The following is a 17,367-nucleotide window of genomic DNA, read 5'->3' on the forward strand; positions in this document are numbered from 1 at the left end:
GAAAATAAAAGAGGTCATGTTACTTGCACGCGTGAGTTTCTAGGTGGATATCTGTATTCTCTACACAAACCCTGCATTTTTCACATACTGAAAGAGATATTTAGCTGCAAATAATCTGTTTTTATTTTTTTATTTCCGAAACTCTTTCAATTATTGTCTTTTTTGGAAGAAAATAATTGTCAACAATTAAAAAACCAAGCTCATGCTTGAGAAGTATTTTCAAACATACAACAAGAGGCAAGGGTAGAAGAGGTATTGCTTTCTTACTGGGTATCTGGTGAAAAGTTTATTTACTTTGGAGCTTAAAAATAAAAATTCACATTGTGAATATGATATGTCAATGGAGGAACATATATTCTCCATCAACTTTAACAGATCCCAGTAGCTGGCTATCCATCAAAGAGTGAATGAGATTGAGTGCTAAGTGGATTTCATCTCTTAATAGCCATGTAAACTTGAGAAGGAAAAATGGTGCCAGCAGACAAGGCAAACCTTAAGTATAATTTCCAAAAGTATAAAAATCAACCATATTTGGAACATAAGAAATAATATATTATTAGAAAAACATATTAACTTATCCTTCCTCCATGGAAGTCCCCCACTATACTCTTGCGGTTCTCATCTCACCTCTCAAAGTGCTTATTAGCTAAATTTTCATCTCTGCCTGCCTTTTCCATGCTATGTTCAGTGCCATGCTGAGCCACACTGGAACCTGAGGCAAAAGGAAAAAGGTGTGTACCTATATATATTTATTATTATTTTTATTTTTCTTTATTACTGAGTCTTTTGTTAGTCCCTTATATTTTACACCTCAGGCCAGTGCCTCACTTGCCTCACCCTAATTTCTGCCCTAATCCCAAAGGTCTAACCTGCACCCTCTTTCCACTTTACACACTCTTCCTGGGTAGCTCTCCCCCTAGGCTTTTAGTTATTTATGTATATCCTGATGATTCAAAAATTATTTATCTCCATCCCAGACCCTTTACTAATCTACAACTTTTGCAGTGATCCACAGGCACAAGGATCTCAAATAATCCAAAAGTGAGTGTAGTATTTACCCTCAATTTATGCTATAAACAAGTAAACATATACATAAAGTCAACTCCCAAGTCGTATGTGTTTTATCTCCTAAATAAATTCAAGCTCATCCACCCTCCTGGTCTTCATCATCTGTCTTCCAACTTTTTAAATCCAGTCCCAGAGACCTTGCCTCCCATCTTTTCATTAAATCCATCATCCACACTGAAAGCTAGACTGATTCACCTAAAGGCAAATATGATAAACTCACAACGATCATTAAAATTCCTTAACTGTTCTTCCTTCGAAAGAGTATTATTACTATTTATTGGTATTTCAGCCTTCTTCAAAACAACATGAGAACTTCTTGGCAAGGCCTGTGTCACATGAATTCCAATGTGGCAAGTGGCACAGATAATAAATGTGAAACAAACGAGTGACTGAGATTGTGAAGCTCACGCAAGAAAAAAATATTTATCAAAACCCATATATCATTTAGTTATTTTCATTGTCTACAAGGAAAATAAGTCAATGATTTTCATTTATTTCCTTATTCAAAAAACTTCTACTAAAAGAGCTCTCTGGCAATTGCATGGGTTCAGTATCTAGTTCCACCATTCAGTTGTGGAACTGTGAATAGGTTTCTTAGGCTTCCATGTGCTTCAGTTCTCTCATCTATGAATGGATGATAAAATATAATATCTACCTGACAGGGTGCTTCTGAAGCTTAAATGAATTACTTCACAACAAGCATTGAAAATGTTTAATGTATATTATAGCTTATTCTCATTTTATTTTTTTATGGTGAGCACCTTGTATGTGTCATGCATTTAGAACAAATTTGCTAAAATTCTTTAAAAAACATGTCTAATACTTGGCTAATTGGCTGTCGTTAACTGTCTTTCCTTTTAATTTTCACCCAGCATAAGTTTTCTGATTTGTAATATTTTCTGGTCTTCAAAAATTGCTGAGGGAAAATGAGTGCAAAATATTTATATAATTAGGATAGTTCAACATTTTCAAAAATGGCAAAAATAAACAGCAGTTACGGAACACCTGCTTAAACTATACTGGAAATGACTGCTTCATGCTTCATTAACCAGTATAAACATGTTTGCCAGTTTAAATCCCCTACTGAAGTCAGAATTTCCAATTAGTACTATAAGAGTATTAAACTACCAAGTGAAGATATTCCTGGGCAATAATTTCAGAACTGCCATTCTTAAGGCACTTTTACAGGTCAAACAGATGCTTATTTTCTAAGAAGCCTATAATTTACTTATTAAGTCAAATTTTTGTCTATTTTAATAAACGATCTTAGACTACTTATTTTTCTGGATTTTATTCGCCTCTGAGAAGCATTCAATACAGTGCCTGAAATACAGATGCTTCAAGCACCAAATAAATAGAAAAAAGGAAGGAAGAAGGCAGATAGTAAGAGAGGACTATATAATGCCTGAAGAAAAACTTTTCCAATTGTTGGGTCCAATTATAACTCTGTTTTTGGTAAGTAAACATAAGAAAAATATAGCAGATATAGATATAGATGATATAGATAGATATAGATTGAGAGACAGTAATGCAGGCTAGAAATATAAAGGAATCTTCAATCTAAAGATAGTATTACAAGTAAGGAGATAATAAGATAACCAATGTAGTGACTATTTTAAAAGAAAGAAAGAGTTTGAGCTCTGGGCACTGAAATATCTAAGGGGTGAGAGGAGAAATAATCAACAAAGAAGTGAAGAAAAACAAGATAGGAGATGTCAGTGAGGTAAGAAGAAAACTTTTTCATATCTCATCAGTTACTGGTTACTGGCTAGCTAGTGGGGATAAAAGTTCCGGCATCCTATTTGGGTCTTTATGAATTGAAAAACAAACCATATGTTTTGGTGACACTTTCATTCAATTCTTTATGCCACCATGAAGAGGATAATAACAAATGGGAAAGGAACAGTATTATTTAACCACACTGAGAATAACTTTCAACCCTACCTTCATATTTCACTTTTGGGAATAAACCTCACTGCTCTGAGAAATTCATGAATGTCACAGAGAGTCTTCAAACTAATAGATATCAGTGCAATAAATCTGACCTTATAAATTGAGATTATCATTTTAACACAGATCTAAAGTTTCCATTTTATTTTTATACTAATACTCATAGAAGACGTGAAATATACAAAAGTACCAAAAAATATATAATCAATATTAACATTTCAGTATTTTTTTTGTTCTTTGTGGATATATATAAAGGTATGGTTATGTGTAAGTGTACACAATCACTATTGAATAGTGATGTTAAATCCTTTTACCATGTAATGCAGACAGAATTTATCCAGATTATTTCAAAAACATTTTAATGATTGCACAATATACCACTGAATTAATTTACTCTAATTTGCTTAACCATGACCCACTGGTTGGAATTCAGTGGAATTTCCCCTACATTTGTCTCCACTGAATAAATAATGCCTAAGATAATCCTCTTTGCACTTAATTCTTTACCTACATTCCTAATTCTTTCCTTCAGATATGTTATTAGAAAATAAATTACTGGTATAAGTGATAATTTAAAATTATCGTTATGAACTGAACTATATCTCCCCAAAAATCTTATGTTGAAGTCCTAACTAACCCCCACTGTCTCAAAATGTAGCTATATTTGGAGAGTCTTTAAAGAGGTAATTAATTTAAAATGAGGTTATTAGCGTATGTCCTAATACAACATAGCTGATGTTCTTATTTGCACACAAGCACACCCCAAGTGAAAACTCAGGGAGAAGACACCATCTACAAGCCAAGGAGAGAGGTCTTGGAAGAAATCACCTTGATCCGGGACTCCTAACTTCCAGAACTGTGAGAAAATAAGTCTCTGTTGTTTAATCCACCTAGTCTGTGGTATCCTGTTATAGCATCCCTAGGTATAAGTAGCATCCCTATGTAAACTACTTTTATAAATATTTGTGTCAATATATATTTGACAGAGAAAACTGACCTCACTGCGCCTTGGTCATTATTTTTAAAACGATAAAATTACCTCAATTTATAGGATCACATTATGAGATACAAATGCTAATTTCCATAAAATAACAACAACAGCAATCATAATAAAGAAAGTCTCCATTTCAAAATAAAATCCTGACCATAAATAGTTTGAAAACTTATAAATATGAGACATTAGGGAAGTCACATAGTGTCTCTTGATCATAGTTCTCAGACCTTTAAAAATTAGAGATTTAGGCTTGATAGTCTTTAAGAGCTTTCAAGTTTAAAAATTAGGAGATTCTTTTTTCAGTGTTCTTCAATTGTTCTTATCATTATACTGGGTCATGCCTTGTAAGCGGCCTATTCCTTGAACAACCTGAATCACACTGTTTTCCTTTTAGAGACCTCTACTAGAAGTATCATGGTAGAAAGCAAAGCTCCCAAAACTGGACCAAGAAAAACTGAATTCAAAATTGAGGTCTGTAATTAAGTGTCTATGGGATCTTTTCACGTAATATTGTTTCTCTGTTTCTATTTCTTTTTTCATTCAAAAAATTTGCCCTGTGGCTGGTGATAGAAAAACTAAAAATTAGATAAATACAAGTACACATGAGCACACACCCTCAATTCCCATCCTCAAAGAGTTCATGATATAAGAAGAAGGAAAGAAGTAAATAAACTAAAATCATACATTCTATAAGAAAGTATATACAAAGTTCCAATAAAGCTAATGTTAAGCTAATACTACTGTCTCACTCATTAATTTGGGAATATTAATTTGGGGTAAATTAACTTGGGGAAATCAGGTAAAAAGGCATTTCTTTCAAAATTTAAAAATGTATATAAACTTAAGATGGAATTTCTAACATCGCCTTTAAGGTTGTACTTATATCCTATCTATGGTCTCACAGTTCCAGCTCTATAATCACCTTCTAGATACAGTTAAACAAAGTTCTAGCAGTAATCTCAGAGAAATGCTATTTTGCTCCTGTATCTCACCTAGAAATATTAGGTGTTCATATTATTAGATCTTCATAGAACATCTAATGTTCATATATTCTGTAAGAGTGTATTTTTAAAGTCCACAGATACCAGTGTATCTATAACTTCCTTCATTTAGCCTATATCATTAATATGAAAACCCTTCTGTATCATTGTGTCAACAGGCAAAACAATTTTGAGACTAATTTTAAAGATTTTGAGAAAAGAAATTTTGGCACCAAACTAAATTTACAGGTTGCATATCTCTTATTGAAAATGCTTAACACCAGAATTGTTTCAGATTTGGGTATTTTGAATTTTCATATTTCGGTTACTCAACCTGCATATAATTTGTTTTCAGGAGATTTTTTTAAAGCAATGTAATTAAAAATACACTTTCAAACTTGTTCCAATATTAAATATTTAAAATATTTTTAAAATCACAGCTGTACTTTAATACCTAATTGTATTTCTAAGTGCATGTAAAATCTTGTCTTACAATGTGTGGAGTGAGATAATTTTCATCATGAAATAGTGTATCTGTGGTACTTACAAAGCAGTTCTTATCAGGATTTCTTTTCCAATGTTTCTTGTCTAATTTCTTGGCCGAAGTGGAACGCAGAGTTGCATGAGTTTGTGTTCGAGGATTTAAAGCCAGGATGCTCTAAAGATAGAATAAACAATGTGTAAATACACAGAAATATGCTGGCATTCATTTAAACTTATTTTTATTTTATTTTATTTTTTATTTTGAGACAAGGTCTCTCTCACTTTGTCACCCAGGCTGGAGTGCAGTGGTACAATCTCAGCTCACTGCAACCTCTGCCTTCCAGGCTCAGGCGATCCTCCCACCTTATCCTCCCGAGTAGCTCGGACTACAGGTGCATGCTACCACCCCTGGCTAATTTTTGTATTATTAGTAGACATGAGATTTTGCCATGTTGCCCAGGCTGGTCTTGAACTCCTGGACTCAAGTGATCCACCGGCCTCAGCCTCCCAAAGTGCTGGGATTACAGGCATGAGCCACCTTGTCTGGTGGCATTTTTAGAAATCAAACTTTATCTAGGATTTCCTCCTACAGGCCCCTAAAGAAAGGGTGAGCTAGGAAAGAAAACTTAGGAATCACACACACACATACAAAGATTATATGTAAATCAGAAGAATCACCCCAAATTTGCAAGATCGTGCTTAATAAAATCAAGTGAGAAATCCTATATTTGGTTTTAAAAAAAAAAGTTCAGTATGGGAAAATCCTAATACAATGAAAATTTATATGGAAAAAGTGAGAAGATATACTTTTCTTAGGAAAAAATCTAATAATGTTGTCATTGATATAATATCATTATATCAATGTATATCATTATACATTGATAAAAAGCTAAAATATATGTTTAAAATGTTGCATGGATCTCAAATAGCTTACATTAATAGACTAATACTGGGCAAAATATGAATGAAGTAATGTCTATTATATTTTCTACTAATTAGACAGAAGCAATTCTTGACCAGAAAAAAAATTCTTCATGAAAAACAAATAAATATCAACAACAACAATGAACAACATACTGTTGTTTCACCAGAGAGGAGAAACCATGGTATCAGCAAATGCTTCTGTTTAACCAAATTAACATTATTACCTACCATCTTTCAATAATGGTTACGTGTTGAAAAGTTAGATGCAACAGCTGAAGAAAAGCCTGGAGAAAAGATCTGGGAGACATACAGTGTATTTCAGTAGGTGAAGAGCTTTCACACGGAAGAGAGATTTAATTTGTTTTGTATTAATACAGAACCAACGCTGTGAAAATTAATGGAGGAAGATTTGGATTCAGATATAAATTAAAAAGTGACAGTTGAGATTGCATTAGAAATCATTCTAGCTGACATTACTGCAGTCATTTTAAATGATGTTCGTTTCAAAAGTCGTCTTCTTCCATGAAGTTACCCCTAAATAATCTAGATCCATTTTCTGTTCCAGATCACTGAAACATCTCTACCACAGTATTCCAATCTAAACAGTAACTGCTGCTTTAAGAATTTTTCTTCCCTTCTGAACTGTGCATGTTTTGAGCTGAGGGATTCCTGACTTTTTAAAAATCTTTCAGTTTATGATATACAGCACCAGGTAGGTAGCATATGCTTATTCCTGTAAAATAGTGATTCAAAAATCATGAATCTAATTTTTAATTCCTAGTAGTCTTATAACTTTGAGTAAACCATTGATCTTTTTGATCTTTGATTTCCTCACATGCAAAATACAGCAACACCTGAATCGGAAGTAAAGAATAAATGAAAAGCATGATACAACATGTTTTCTAAACTACCAACACCCTAAAAATTGAAGTGTAGTGAAAATGGAATCCAGCGGCTATGTGCAACAGTAATCCTCTGTCCATGATTTGTTCATGTAGGGGATAGGTAAGAATTTGACAGGGAACCTGAGAATGCAATTCCTACTAGATTTGACCAAATCCAAGATCACCTTCCAAATCTAGATTCCATGATTCTTTAAAAATTATTGGATCATGTTCATCATTTTCACATATAAAAATGAACTCTTATTGAGATCCACAGAGAACTATCAAAAAAACCAAAATAAATGGACAGATAAAATAATTATACTATTAATACCAGACAAAAGCTAAAAATGTTATTTTCCCCCTCTACTATTGAAATTCCACAATCAACATATCTAGAGTAATCATTTTCTAGGTGATATCTTAGCCGATTTTATAAGAGTATCACATACTAATATGAAGAATTTAAAAATCATAAATGACTTTCTAAAATAAATGTTATACTTAGTATTCGTAGACAAGAATAAAATCAGAAAAAGTCACTTCATTTCATTCTGCATTTGATTTAAAGTGGTAATAACAATCCTCTGTGTTTTAAGTTTTTAGAGTTTAAGAGTTCAAAAGCTTTCACATCCATTATGTAATTTAACTTACAAACAGCTACTAATATCTCAATACTTAGGATGAGCAAATAAATTGAGGGTGGTTAAGTAACCTGCTTAAGATCTCACAGTTTATATGCAAAAAGAATTGAATTGGAATTCTGTTCATCTGAGTATGGGACTTATATTGAACCTGATCCAAAGATGAGGCCTATATTTAAAAGTCACTCTTTGAGATACAAGGTAGGAAACATTTTTAACCACATGTTTAAATACTATCAATTTGTACCTGAGTAGCTCAATGAAAAATTAATTTCAAACCCTGTTTTGAGCAAGCCAGTAAATATGACCATTAAGAAGTCACCTCTGGAATGTTAGAGTAAGGACCTCTGCAGACTGACACCCATAAAAATAAACATAACTGCAAAAATAGTAAAAATAAAAACCCTTTAAAGTCTCTGGAAATTTGCCTTAAGGCAAACAGCAAAAGAAGAAATAATAATACATGAAAACCGACTAAAACTGGTAAGAGGAGTGAAGGTCTATGGCATCTGAAGTATAACCCACACCATTTCAGTCCAGTGTGACAGTCATTCTACCTCAGATGGGTATAGCTCAAAACACAGAGCTCGCTCCACCCCAGCCACCAGTTGAGGGCTACGGTATCTCCCAGGCAGGGGTAAGATGCCAGCATTTCTCATTTTCTCTCTCCCCCATTCTACACAGAGACAAAACTGCAACTGAGTGCAGCTGAGACTAAAGTGCAGCTGACAGGTCCGGAGTTCTGTTACTCCATCCAGCCTCCACTCAAAGAGCCAAGGTTTTACCTCAGGAATATCAAGCCAATAACACCAGGGCCCTGATTATCCTTGTCTCACCTCACTTACTGGGTAGAGTTTGCACACGAGGCACAGCAAGCTGAGAGAACTAGAGGCTATTGCCTATACCTAGCACCTTGCTCATAAAAGCAGAAATGTAACTCCGAGAGAAGTGGGCCATTGTCACTGCCCTCAGCTCTGGAGCGGTGGCCCAGAGAATTTTTCCCAGAAGACACAAGTCATAAGAACAGAAAGGTCCCCCCAAAGGAACTGACTTTATTTGAACCTGTATGCAGGGAAGTTCAAACCTAAGAGTACTCTTACACACAATAAAAACCTTCATGTCAAACAATTAAGAAGAGGGAGGTAGCTTCCTGAAAACAATAAACTAAACCATAAGGCAGAGAGTTCATAAGGGAAAACCAGGGAAGGAAACATAAGATGAGTTCTCCCAGAGTTACAAAAAACCTCAAGGACTCGCTTCAAAAACTACCACTGAAAAAGGGCCCAAATTTAACTGAATCACACTGTGGAACAATTCATATTCCACAGCAAAAGTAATAAAGAAATCAACCAGAAGCCATTGGAACTAAGATCTGGGTGTGACATTAATACAGGCAGACAACTTAAGAGAGAGATCACAGAAAAAGGCAAAGAGACACCCGATAAAACCATGGACACCCAAGAATGACTACACATATCCAAGGCTGCACCCTGTGAGAATGATATCAGTGTTTCATACTAGAGGAAAACGTACATCCCTAAATAGCATATCCAGGCCAGGCATAGTGGGTCATGCCTGTAATGCCAGCACTTTGGGAGGATGAGGCAAGTGGATGGCTTGAGGAGTTCAAGACCAGCCTGGGCAACACGGTGAATCCCCATGTCTACAAAAAATACAAAAATTACCCAGGCATGGTGGCATATTGCCTGTGGTCTCAGCTACTCAGAAGGCTGAATCAGGAGGATCACCTGAGCCTGGGAGGTCAAAGATGCAGTGAGCTGTGACCATACCACTTTACTCCAGCCTGGGTAGCAAAGTGAGACTCTGCACACAAAAAAAAAAAAAGTATATCCAGTCGCCAATAACAAGTCACCCTCCTCTAGAAGGGAGTTAATGTCCAGCAAGAATAGCTACATTATGTAAGATGTTCCGTCTTCAACTTATAAAAGTATGAGTCATGCAGAGAAACAGAATTGTGTTATCCATATAGACACACAAAAAAAGCAGACAACAGTAACACCTATTAATAGGGCCCACGTGTCAAATTTAACACTTTGATACGGTTTAGCTGTGTCCCCACCCAAATCTCATCTTGAATTGTAGTTCCCATAATCCCCATGTGGTCATGGGAGGGACCCGGTGGGAGGTGATTGAATCATGGGGCCGGTTACCCCCAAACTGCTGTTCTCATGGTAGTGAGTGAGTTCTCACTATATGTGATGGTTTTATAAGCGGCTTTTCCGTCTTTGCTAAGCACTTCTTCCTGCTGTCATGTGAAGAAGGATGTGTTTGCTTCCCCTTCTGCCATGACTGTAAGTTTCCTGAGGCCTCCCCAGACATGCAGAACTGTGAGGCAGTTAAACTACTTTGCTTTATAAACTACGCAGCCTCAGGCAGTTCTTTATAGCAGCATGATAACTGATGCACACTTCAAACCAGCCATTACAAGGAAAGTATGTTGACAATGTCTTAGAGAGTACAGAATATCCATACAGAGATATAAATTATTTAAATCATTTTAACAAAAACAACAAGCAGGCATTCTGGACTTGAAAAATACAATAGCTAATATGAAATATTCACTAGAGTTCAATAGTAGATTTGAACTAGCAGAAGAGAATCAGCAAACTTAAAGACAGATCAAGAAAGAATCTTGAAGACAATCTGAAGATCAAAGAGAAAAAGAATAAAGAAAAATTAACAGAGCCTCAATGATATGTGATACACCACTGAGCAAACCAAAATACTGTAATGGGACTGCCTGAAGAAGAAAAGACAAAGGAGGAGAAAATACAGAAGTTATACCAGCTTAAAATTTGCCCAATTTAATTTTTTTATAAAGCAGAACAAAATATTAAACTATACCTTCAGGAAGCTCAATGAATGTGAAGTATGCTAAATGTAAAGAGATCCACACTAAGAACATTAGTAAAAGTGCTGAAAGTCAATGCCAAAAAGAAAATCTTGAGTATGGCAAAAGAAAAAATAATTCATCATGTACAAAAGAATTTCAATAAGTTTAACAGTGAATTTCTCATTATCAACCACAGAGACCAGGAAGCGGGATAAGACATACACAGTACTAAAAGATAAAAAATGTAAACCACGACTCCTATACCCAACAAAACTATCTTTCAAAAAATAAAAGTAAAATAAAGCCATTCCCAGAAAAACAAACAATGCGATAATTTGCTATTAGCAGATGCGACTTATAAGAATTACTAAAGGAAGTTCTTGGCCAGGCATGATGGCTCATGCCTGTAATCCCAACACTTTGGGAGTCCAAGGCAGATGGATCACTGAGGTCAGGAGTTCAAGACCAGCCTGGCCAACATGGTGAAACCCTGTCTCTACTACAAATACAAAAATTAGCCAGGCATGGTGGCAGGTGCCTGTAATCCCAGCTACTTAGGAGGCTGAGGCAGGAGAATCACTTGAACTCCAGAGGTGGAGGTAACAATGAGCCGAGACCGCACCACTGCACTCCAGCCTAGGCAACAAGAGTGAAACTCCATCTATAAATAAATAAATAAATAGTGAAAAAAATAAAATTAAAGGAAGTTCTTCAGGCAGAAAGTAACCATAACTTCCTCTTCACATGAAAAAAACAAAGGTCAACAGTAAAGTACAGGTAATTATGAAATTATAATAGACAGTATAAATGTATACTGTCAGACTAGATAAAAAGCAAGATGCAACTATGTGCTGTCTTTAGGAGACACACTTTAAATTCAATGACACAAATATGTTGAAAGTAAAAGATGGAAAATGACATATCATGCAAATAGCAGCAGCATGAAAGCTACAGTGCCCATACTAACATCACAACAACAAAGTTTTAAAGAAACAAAAAAATTTACTAGAAATAAAGAGGAACATTTTATCACAATAAAGGCTCAATCTACCAGGAAAATATAACAATTATAAACATATATGTGCCTAACAACAAGGCCCAAAATACAAACAAATTTGAGGGAAACAAACCTTTAAACAATACTAATTAAAGACTTCAATACTCTATGTTAAATAATGGATAGAACAACTAGGCAGGAGACCAAAAAGGAAACAGAAGACTTGAACAACAACTATAAATCAACAAGACCTAACAGACATCCACATAACACTTTAAAAGAGCAAAATACACATTCTTCTCAACACTATATGGAATCTTCTCTAGGATATATTGTATGCTAAATGAAAACAATGTCTCCACTAACTTAAAAATATTAAATCATACAAAATAGTTCTCCCTCTTCATTGGAATGGAATTAGATATCAATAACAGAAAGAAATTTGGGAAATTCAAAAACAATATGATGAATATTATAAACATTATGCTAAGTGAAAGATGTTAGCTACAAAATATAACATATTGTATGATACCATTTATATAAAATGCCCAGAATAAGCAAATCTATAGAGATAAAAAGTCTATTAGTGATTGCTCAGGCTGGCAGATTAGGGAGAAATGAGACAGCTACTATAAAAAGGATATGATTTCTTCTTGGAGTGAAGAAACCTGATTATGGTTATATTGGCATAACTCTGAATACACCAAAAATACTTTGAATTCTATATTTTACATTGGTGAATTATTGATTTGTGAACTTCATATATCAATAAAGCTGTTACCAAAAATAAAATCCTATTAAAATTCTACATTCAGTCGATTTAGCCACATACTTTATCCACTCTAATAAACAGCACTAAAACTTCCTTTATTAGCTCAATATAAATGTAACAAGATTATTTTTAGTAACTCCTAAATATTACAGAAATCATATTTCTTCAGTCTCTCAAGTTAGATATCTGTGTCTTTTTGAAGAAAAATATACAATAAAGCTGTAATTTTAAATGGTATATTCCTTATGATGAAATAATACTAAAATAACCTATTTTACAAAGCCAATATTAGAAGATTCAAGTAATCTCATGCTTATAGAAAAAAGTGAAAACATTTTCTTATTCCAGAATATAATGTTTGCTTATCTATTCAGCTTTCAACCATTGCTAACTTCATCTATTAATTCAAATTGAGAAATACAAAGATACATTTTTTTAAAGTAGTTATTGTAACATTTAAAGCAAGCCAACCAGGTAACATGCAAGAAAGATGGCTGCATTTATTTTAGTTTTCATTTCCATAATCCATATTGTGATAAATGATCATGTTTATGTCAGCATAGTAATATAACTTTTGAGAATAAACATTCTGAATGTAATTTATTGGCTACTTATCACAGCTACTTTTCTTTCACATAGCATAAGTAGAAAGCATAACATAACATGAAATATTGGGTTAACCTTTTGCAAAAAGGCAGTGAGTTGAATTCAATGGATCTTGGGTAAAAATAAATTGGATTGTGGAAAACGGTTACCAAAGATTTGGCTTAATAATATCCCAAATGAAATGTGATATAAAATAAAAATACAAGACATGAGTGGTTCAGAGCTGTTAAAAATAATTTTCCAAAGCAAGACTTTCAAAAACTAAAAGTCAATATCATCAATAACTAAGCAGCTGGCAGATAATACAGGAGAGTTCTAAATTGCATTTTTCCTAAGAAATGGCCAAAGCCAGATTCCAACAGGTCACAGGGTCCCCTCTCTGGATAAATTGAGCACTTTAAGCAGCCCATTAACCCTTTCAGATACAGGGTATATTACTTATACAGGGAGATTTTTCCCTCATCAAAGAATGTGACCTTTGACTTTACCAAACATTTTCGGTAACACAATAAAGAAATACTGGTTATTCTAAAGACAGAAAAACAAAATTAGAAAAAAATTTAACTGTACTAATTTTACTTAGTTTAAGAAATGATAGAATATTATCCAGGGCCAAGTATAAATTAAATCAAGTGAGAGTTATATACTGTCACTGTTTGGTCTGTTAACACTATTCTATGAAGCAGTGGAATGCTGAAACATACAAACTAGAATTACACATCTAAAGAGAGTTTTTCTGTATTACCACTGAGGGCAAAAAAGAGAAGCCTGTATTGATTACAATCACAGGCCTTCATATCACAAATAAAATCACCAAATCTTAGGCCTAAAACATTGGAGCTTCGGTATTATTCAACAGTTTGAATTCCAATTGCAAGAAGTCACTTGACCAACATGTCTTCTTTCTTAACATGTGGTTTTGCTTTACATCACAATAGTAATTATCCAAACATAGTATACCATTAAGCTTCCTTTATCCTTTGCATTTGAAGTTATAAACAAATTTTTCCTATTCAATACTGGTAATTACTTACTATAATTCTGAGCTATTAAAACGATATGCATGTTGCTGACATTTTGTACTTACATGCTTAAGATGATAAATTAAGTTTTGTCTTATTTAAATTATGCTTAAATTTTTCTTTAATGGCTTATTCTGAGTTCTCTATAAGTTATTTCCTACTTTCCAATGCATCAAGTAAACAATAATAATAAACATGTTTTTCCCATTTCTTTCATAATTGGGCATAAATACTTTGATTTCAATATAACATTGTACTGTGCCGCCAATTTTTTATCAATAAATATTCTCCGCTAACAGAAAAACAGAAATATCTATCGATTAATGTTTTTGATGAGTATTCATTGCCTTATCCAGATAACAATCTAACAAAGGCTGGTCAGTGGAGAACTAAATTTTTCAGTTTATTTGCTTAACAGTCTCTTGTGTAAAAGCCCCAGTCTCAGCCAATTATCGAACCCTTCTCCATGTCTCTCATTAGTCATAGTAGTGTAGAGTGATTTAATTAATATCTTAGAAATTCACAGAGGTACCTTTGGTTCTTGAATAAGCTCAGAACTGATATGGCCCATCTCCTGCTAGGTAGAGAACAGAAGAGAGAGAATGTGGCTTTATTTTGCATCCTAGGTTCACATTTGAGATACAATTAACCTTAGAGTCTACAAATTTTAGAAATGCATGGTAATCAGTGCTGGTCAAAGACTTACATTTACCTAATAATTTTTTTAATGTACTTCCATTCTTCACCCAGACACAGGTTTCTAAGCCCCTAGGTTGTTCTACTTTTCCAAGTAACTTATCTTACTTTTTTTCCCATTTTACTAGCTCTGTACAAAGGCTAATTTTCCCTTTATGCACAGTGGGTAACTCCCTGCCGTTTATTAAAAATGTATGAAGAAAAGAATCTCTGATAGTCCCAAATCTTACAACTTTCATTTTGTTAAGCATTCACTAAGCAATATGCATAGTGTTTGAGATTAAATTTGGGTTTCTATCTTAGCACTACTATTCTTGTTGGTTATTTAAACTCTCAAGCTCTCTACTCCTTCAACTGTAAAATGGTGATTAGTAATATAGGGTTGTTTTGATGATTGAATGAGATAATGTAAAAGATGTTTAAAGTGGTCAGGCAGTAAGTGCTTACCACATGTTAGCTATGTATGAAATAGAACTAGGTTTTAGCCACTATTAACCCAATGTATATTCATATTCCTATATTGTCAATTCTGAATGTATACATGGGAATCATTTTTAAAAGCAGAGGAATATAAAAAAGGGATGAAGACAATAGGTGAGAAAGTATCTATAAATAAGGTAGTACAAAAAATAGAGATGTATCTCAGAGGAAACCAAATCACCAACTGAGTCATGGGTCTCGGAACTTATCATTGCCCTAAGCCCTGCAATTTCAAAGGCAGACTGCCTGAAAATACAATATGCTTTTCACAAATTAATATGGCAGTGTGGAAGGGTCATGAAATTCAAAAACAGATTTTAATATCCATTGCATATATACAGCAATGTAGGTATCATTCTATAATCCATAGAACTGTATATAACTCATGGGTCTTTGGTCCCAACATGTTTAGGTAAATTTACATTACATTTCCTTCCCAGGAAGGGCATGTCAGATGAAAAATGACGAATTTGTAAAACATCAAAAAATGTTATCAACTGAAAACAAATGAATTCCTTCAGAATGCTCATCATATTGCCTGCAATATTTGATTCACTTCTACTGGGCATATAGTTAACACAAATAGTTTACACATTTTAAAATATCATATCTATTATGTCACTCTCACACTCAACAAGGTAAGGTCGGCCAGACAGAGGAAGCTCTTTGTCTGTCTTTGCAAGGCCCAGTGTGTGACTATCCTTCACTTCTAAAATACACACCACACAACAGGTGCCTAAATGATCTCTAAATGAAAAAAAAAAAAAAGTCTTTTATTGTCTTTCTGAAAAAACTGACAACTCAAACATAAGAATAACAACATCTGATATTAACTTCACAATTCTTAATACAGAATAGAGCATGCCAAAGGTAGTAAGTAATTCTGTAGATGATTTAGTCTGTTCAGGCTTTTATAATGGAATACCATAAGTTGGGTGGCTTAAACAACAGATCTTTATTTCTCACAGTTTGAGGCTGGGAAGTCTAAGGTCAAGATGCCTGACAATTTAGTTCCAGGTAAGAATCCTTTTCCCTTTTCTGACTCACTGACAGCCACCTTTTTTGCAGTGTGATCATGTTGCAGAGACAGACAGCGAGAATGAGAGAAAGCTCTCTGTAGTCTCTTCTTATAAGAAGCACTAATCCCATTATGAGGGTCCCACCCTCATGACCTCATCTACCCCTAGTTACCTTCTAAAGGCTCCATCTTCAAATACCACACATTGGAAGTTAAGTCTTCAACATATGAATTTTGAGGGAACATAAACAGTTCATAACAGACAAGGAAAGGATTCTACCACCTGAGGAAGTATGCAAATACTATTAATATTGGGCATCAACTTAAAGACACCTTTAGCCTAAGAGTTCAAATGGTATCACGTTGACTGTATCATTTTATTTTATCAAGAAGAAACGTCAGAATAACCAAAGGAGATATTTTAAAGTATTGCTTAATTTAAGAAAAGAAAAACAATATTACCAAATAATTTAACACTAGCTATTAATTATATATCTTTAGACTTTAAGCAATTTAAATAGCAAAACATTAATAACATATATACTTTATATATATACAGTTTGCATATTTTTATTATAGGATTTGAGAAATACAGTGTCAAATGAAAACACTTATAAGGAGATATCAAAAATATATAAAATGTGGTAACGCACACTGTATTTTTTTTTCATTATACCTTAAGTTCTAGGGTACATGTGCACAACGTGCAGGTTACATATGTATACATGTGCCATGTTGGTGTGCTGCACCCATTAACTCGTCATTTACATTAGGTATATCTCCTAATGCTATCCCTCCCCTCTCCTCCCACAATAGGACCCAGTGTGTGATAATCCTCTTCCTGTGTCCAAGTGATCTCATTGTTCAATTCCCACCTATGAGTGAGAACATGCGGTATTTGGTTTTCTGTTCTTGCAACAGTTTGCTGAAAATGATGGTTTCCAGCTGCATCCATGTCCCTACAAAGGATATGAACTCATCCTTTTTTATGGCTG

General features: G+C 34.1%; 1 protein-coding gene across 3 annotated transcripts in view; it reads right to left on the reverse strand.

The window, feature by feature from the left end:
- DPYD (dihydropyrimidine dehydrogenase) overlaps window positions 1-17,367 on the reverse strand; it is an 849,957-nt gene that overhangs the window by 800,198 nt on the left and 32,392 nt on the right. For all 3 annotated transcript variants that reach the window (XR_003122348.1, XM_025405641.1, XM_025405647.1), the window contains exon 2: window positions 5,540-5,650. Coding sequence is in view for 2 of the 3 variants with exons in the window: in XM_025405641.1 (XP_025261426.1) it covers window positions 5,540-5,650 (111 nt within the window). In the remaining variant the exon portion in view is untranslated. The remainder of the gene's footprint in view (window positions 1-5,539; window positions 5,651-17,367) is intronic.

Source organism: Theropithecus gelada, chromosome 1, assembly GCF_003255815.1.
Source record: "Theropithecus gelada isolate Dixy chromosome 1, Tgel_1.0, whole genome shotgun sequence".
In the NCBI taxonomy this organism is placed as follows: Eukaryota; Metazoa; Chordata; class Mammalia; order Primates; family Cercopithecidae; genus Theropithecus; species Theropithecus gelada.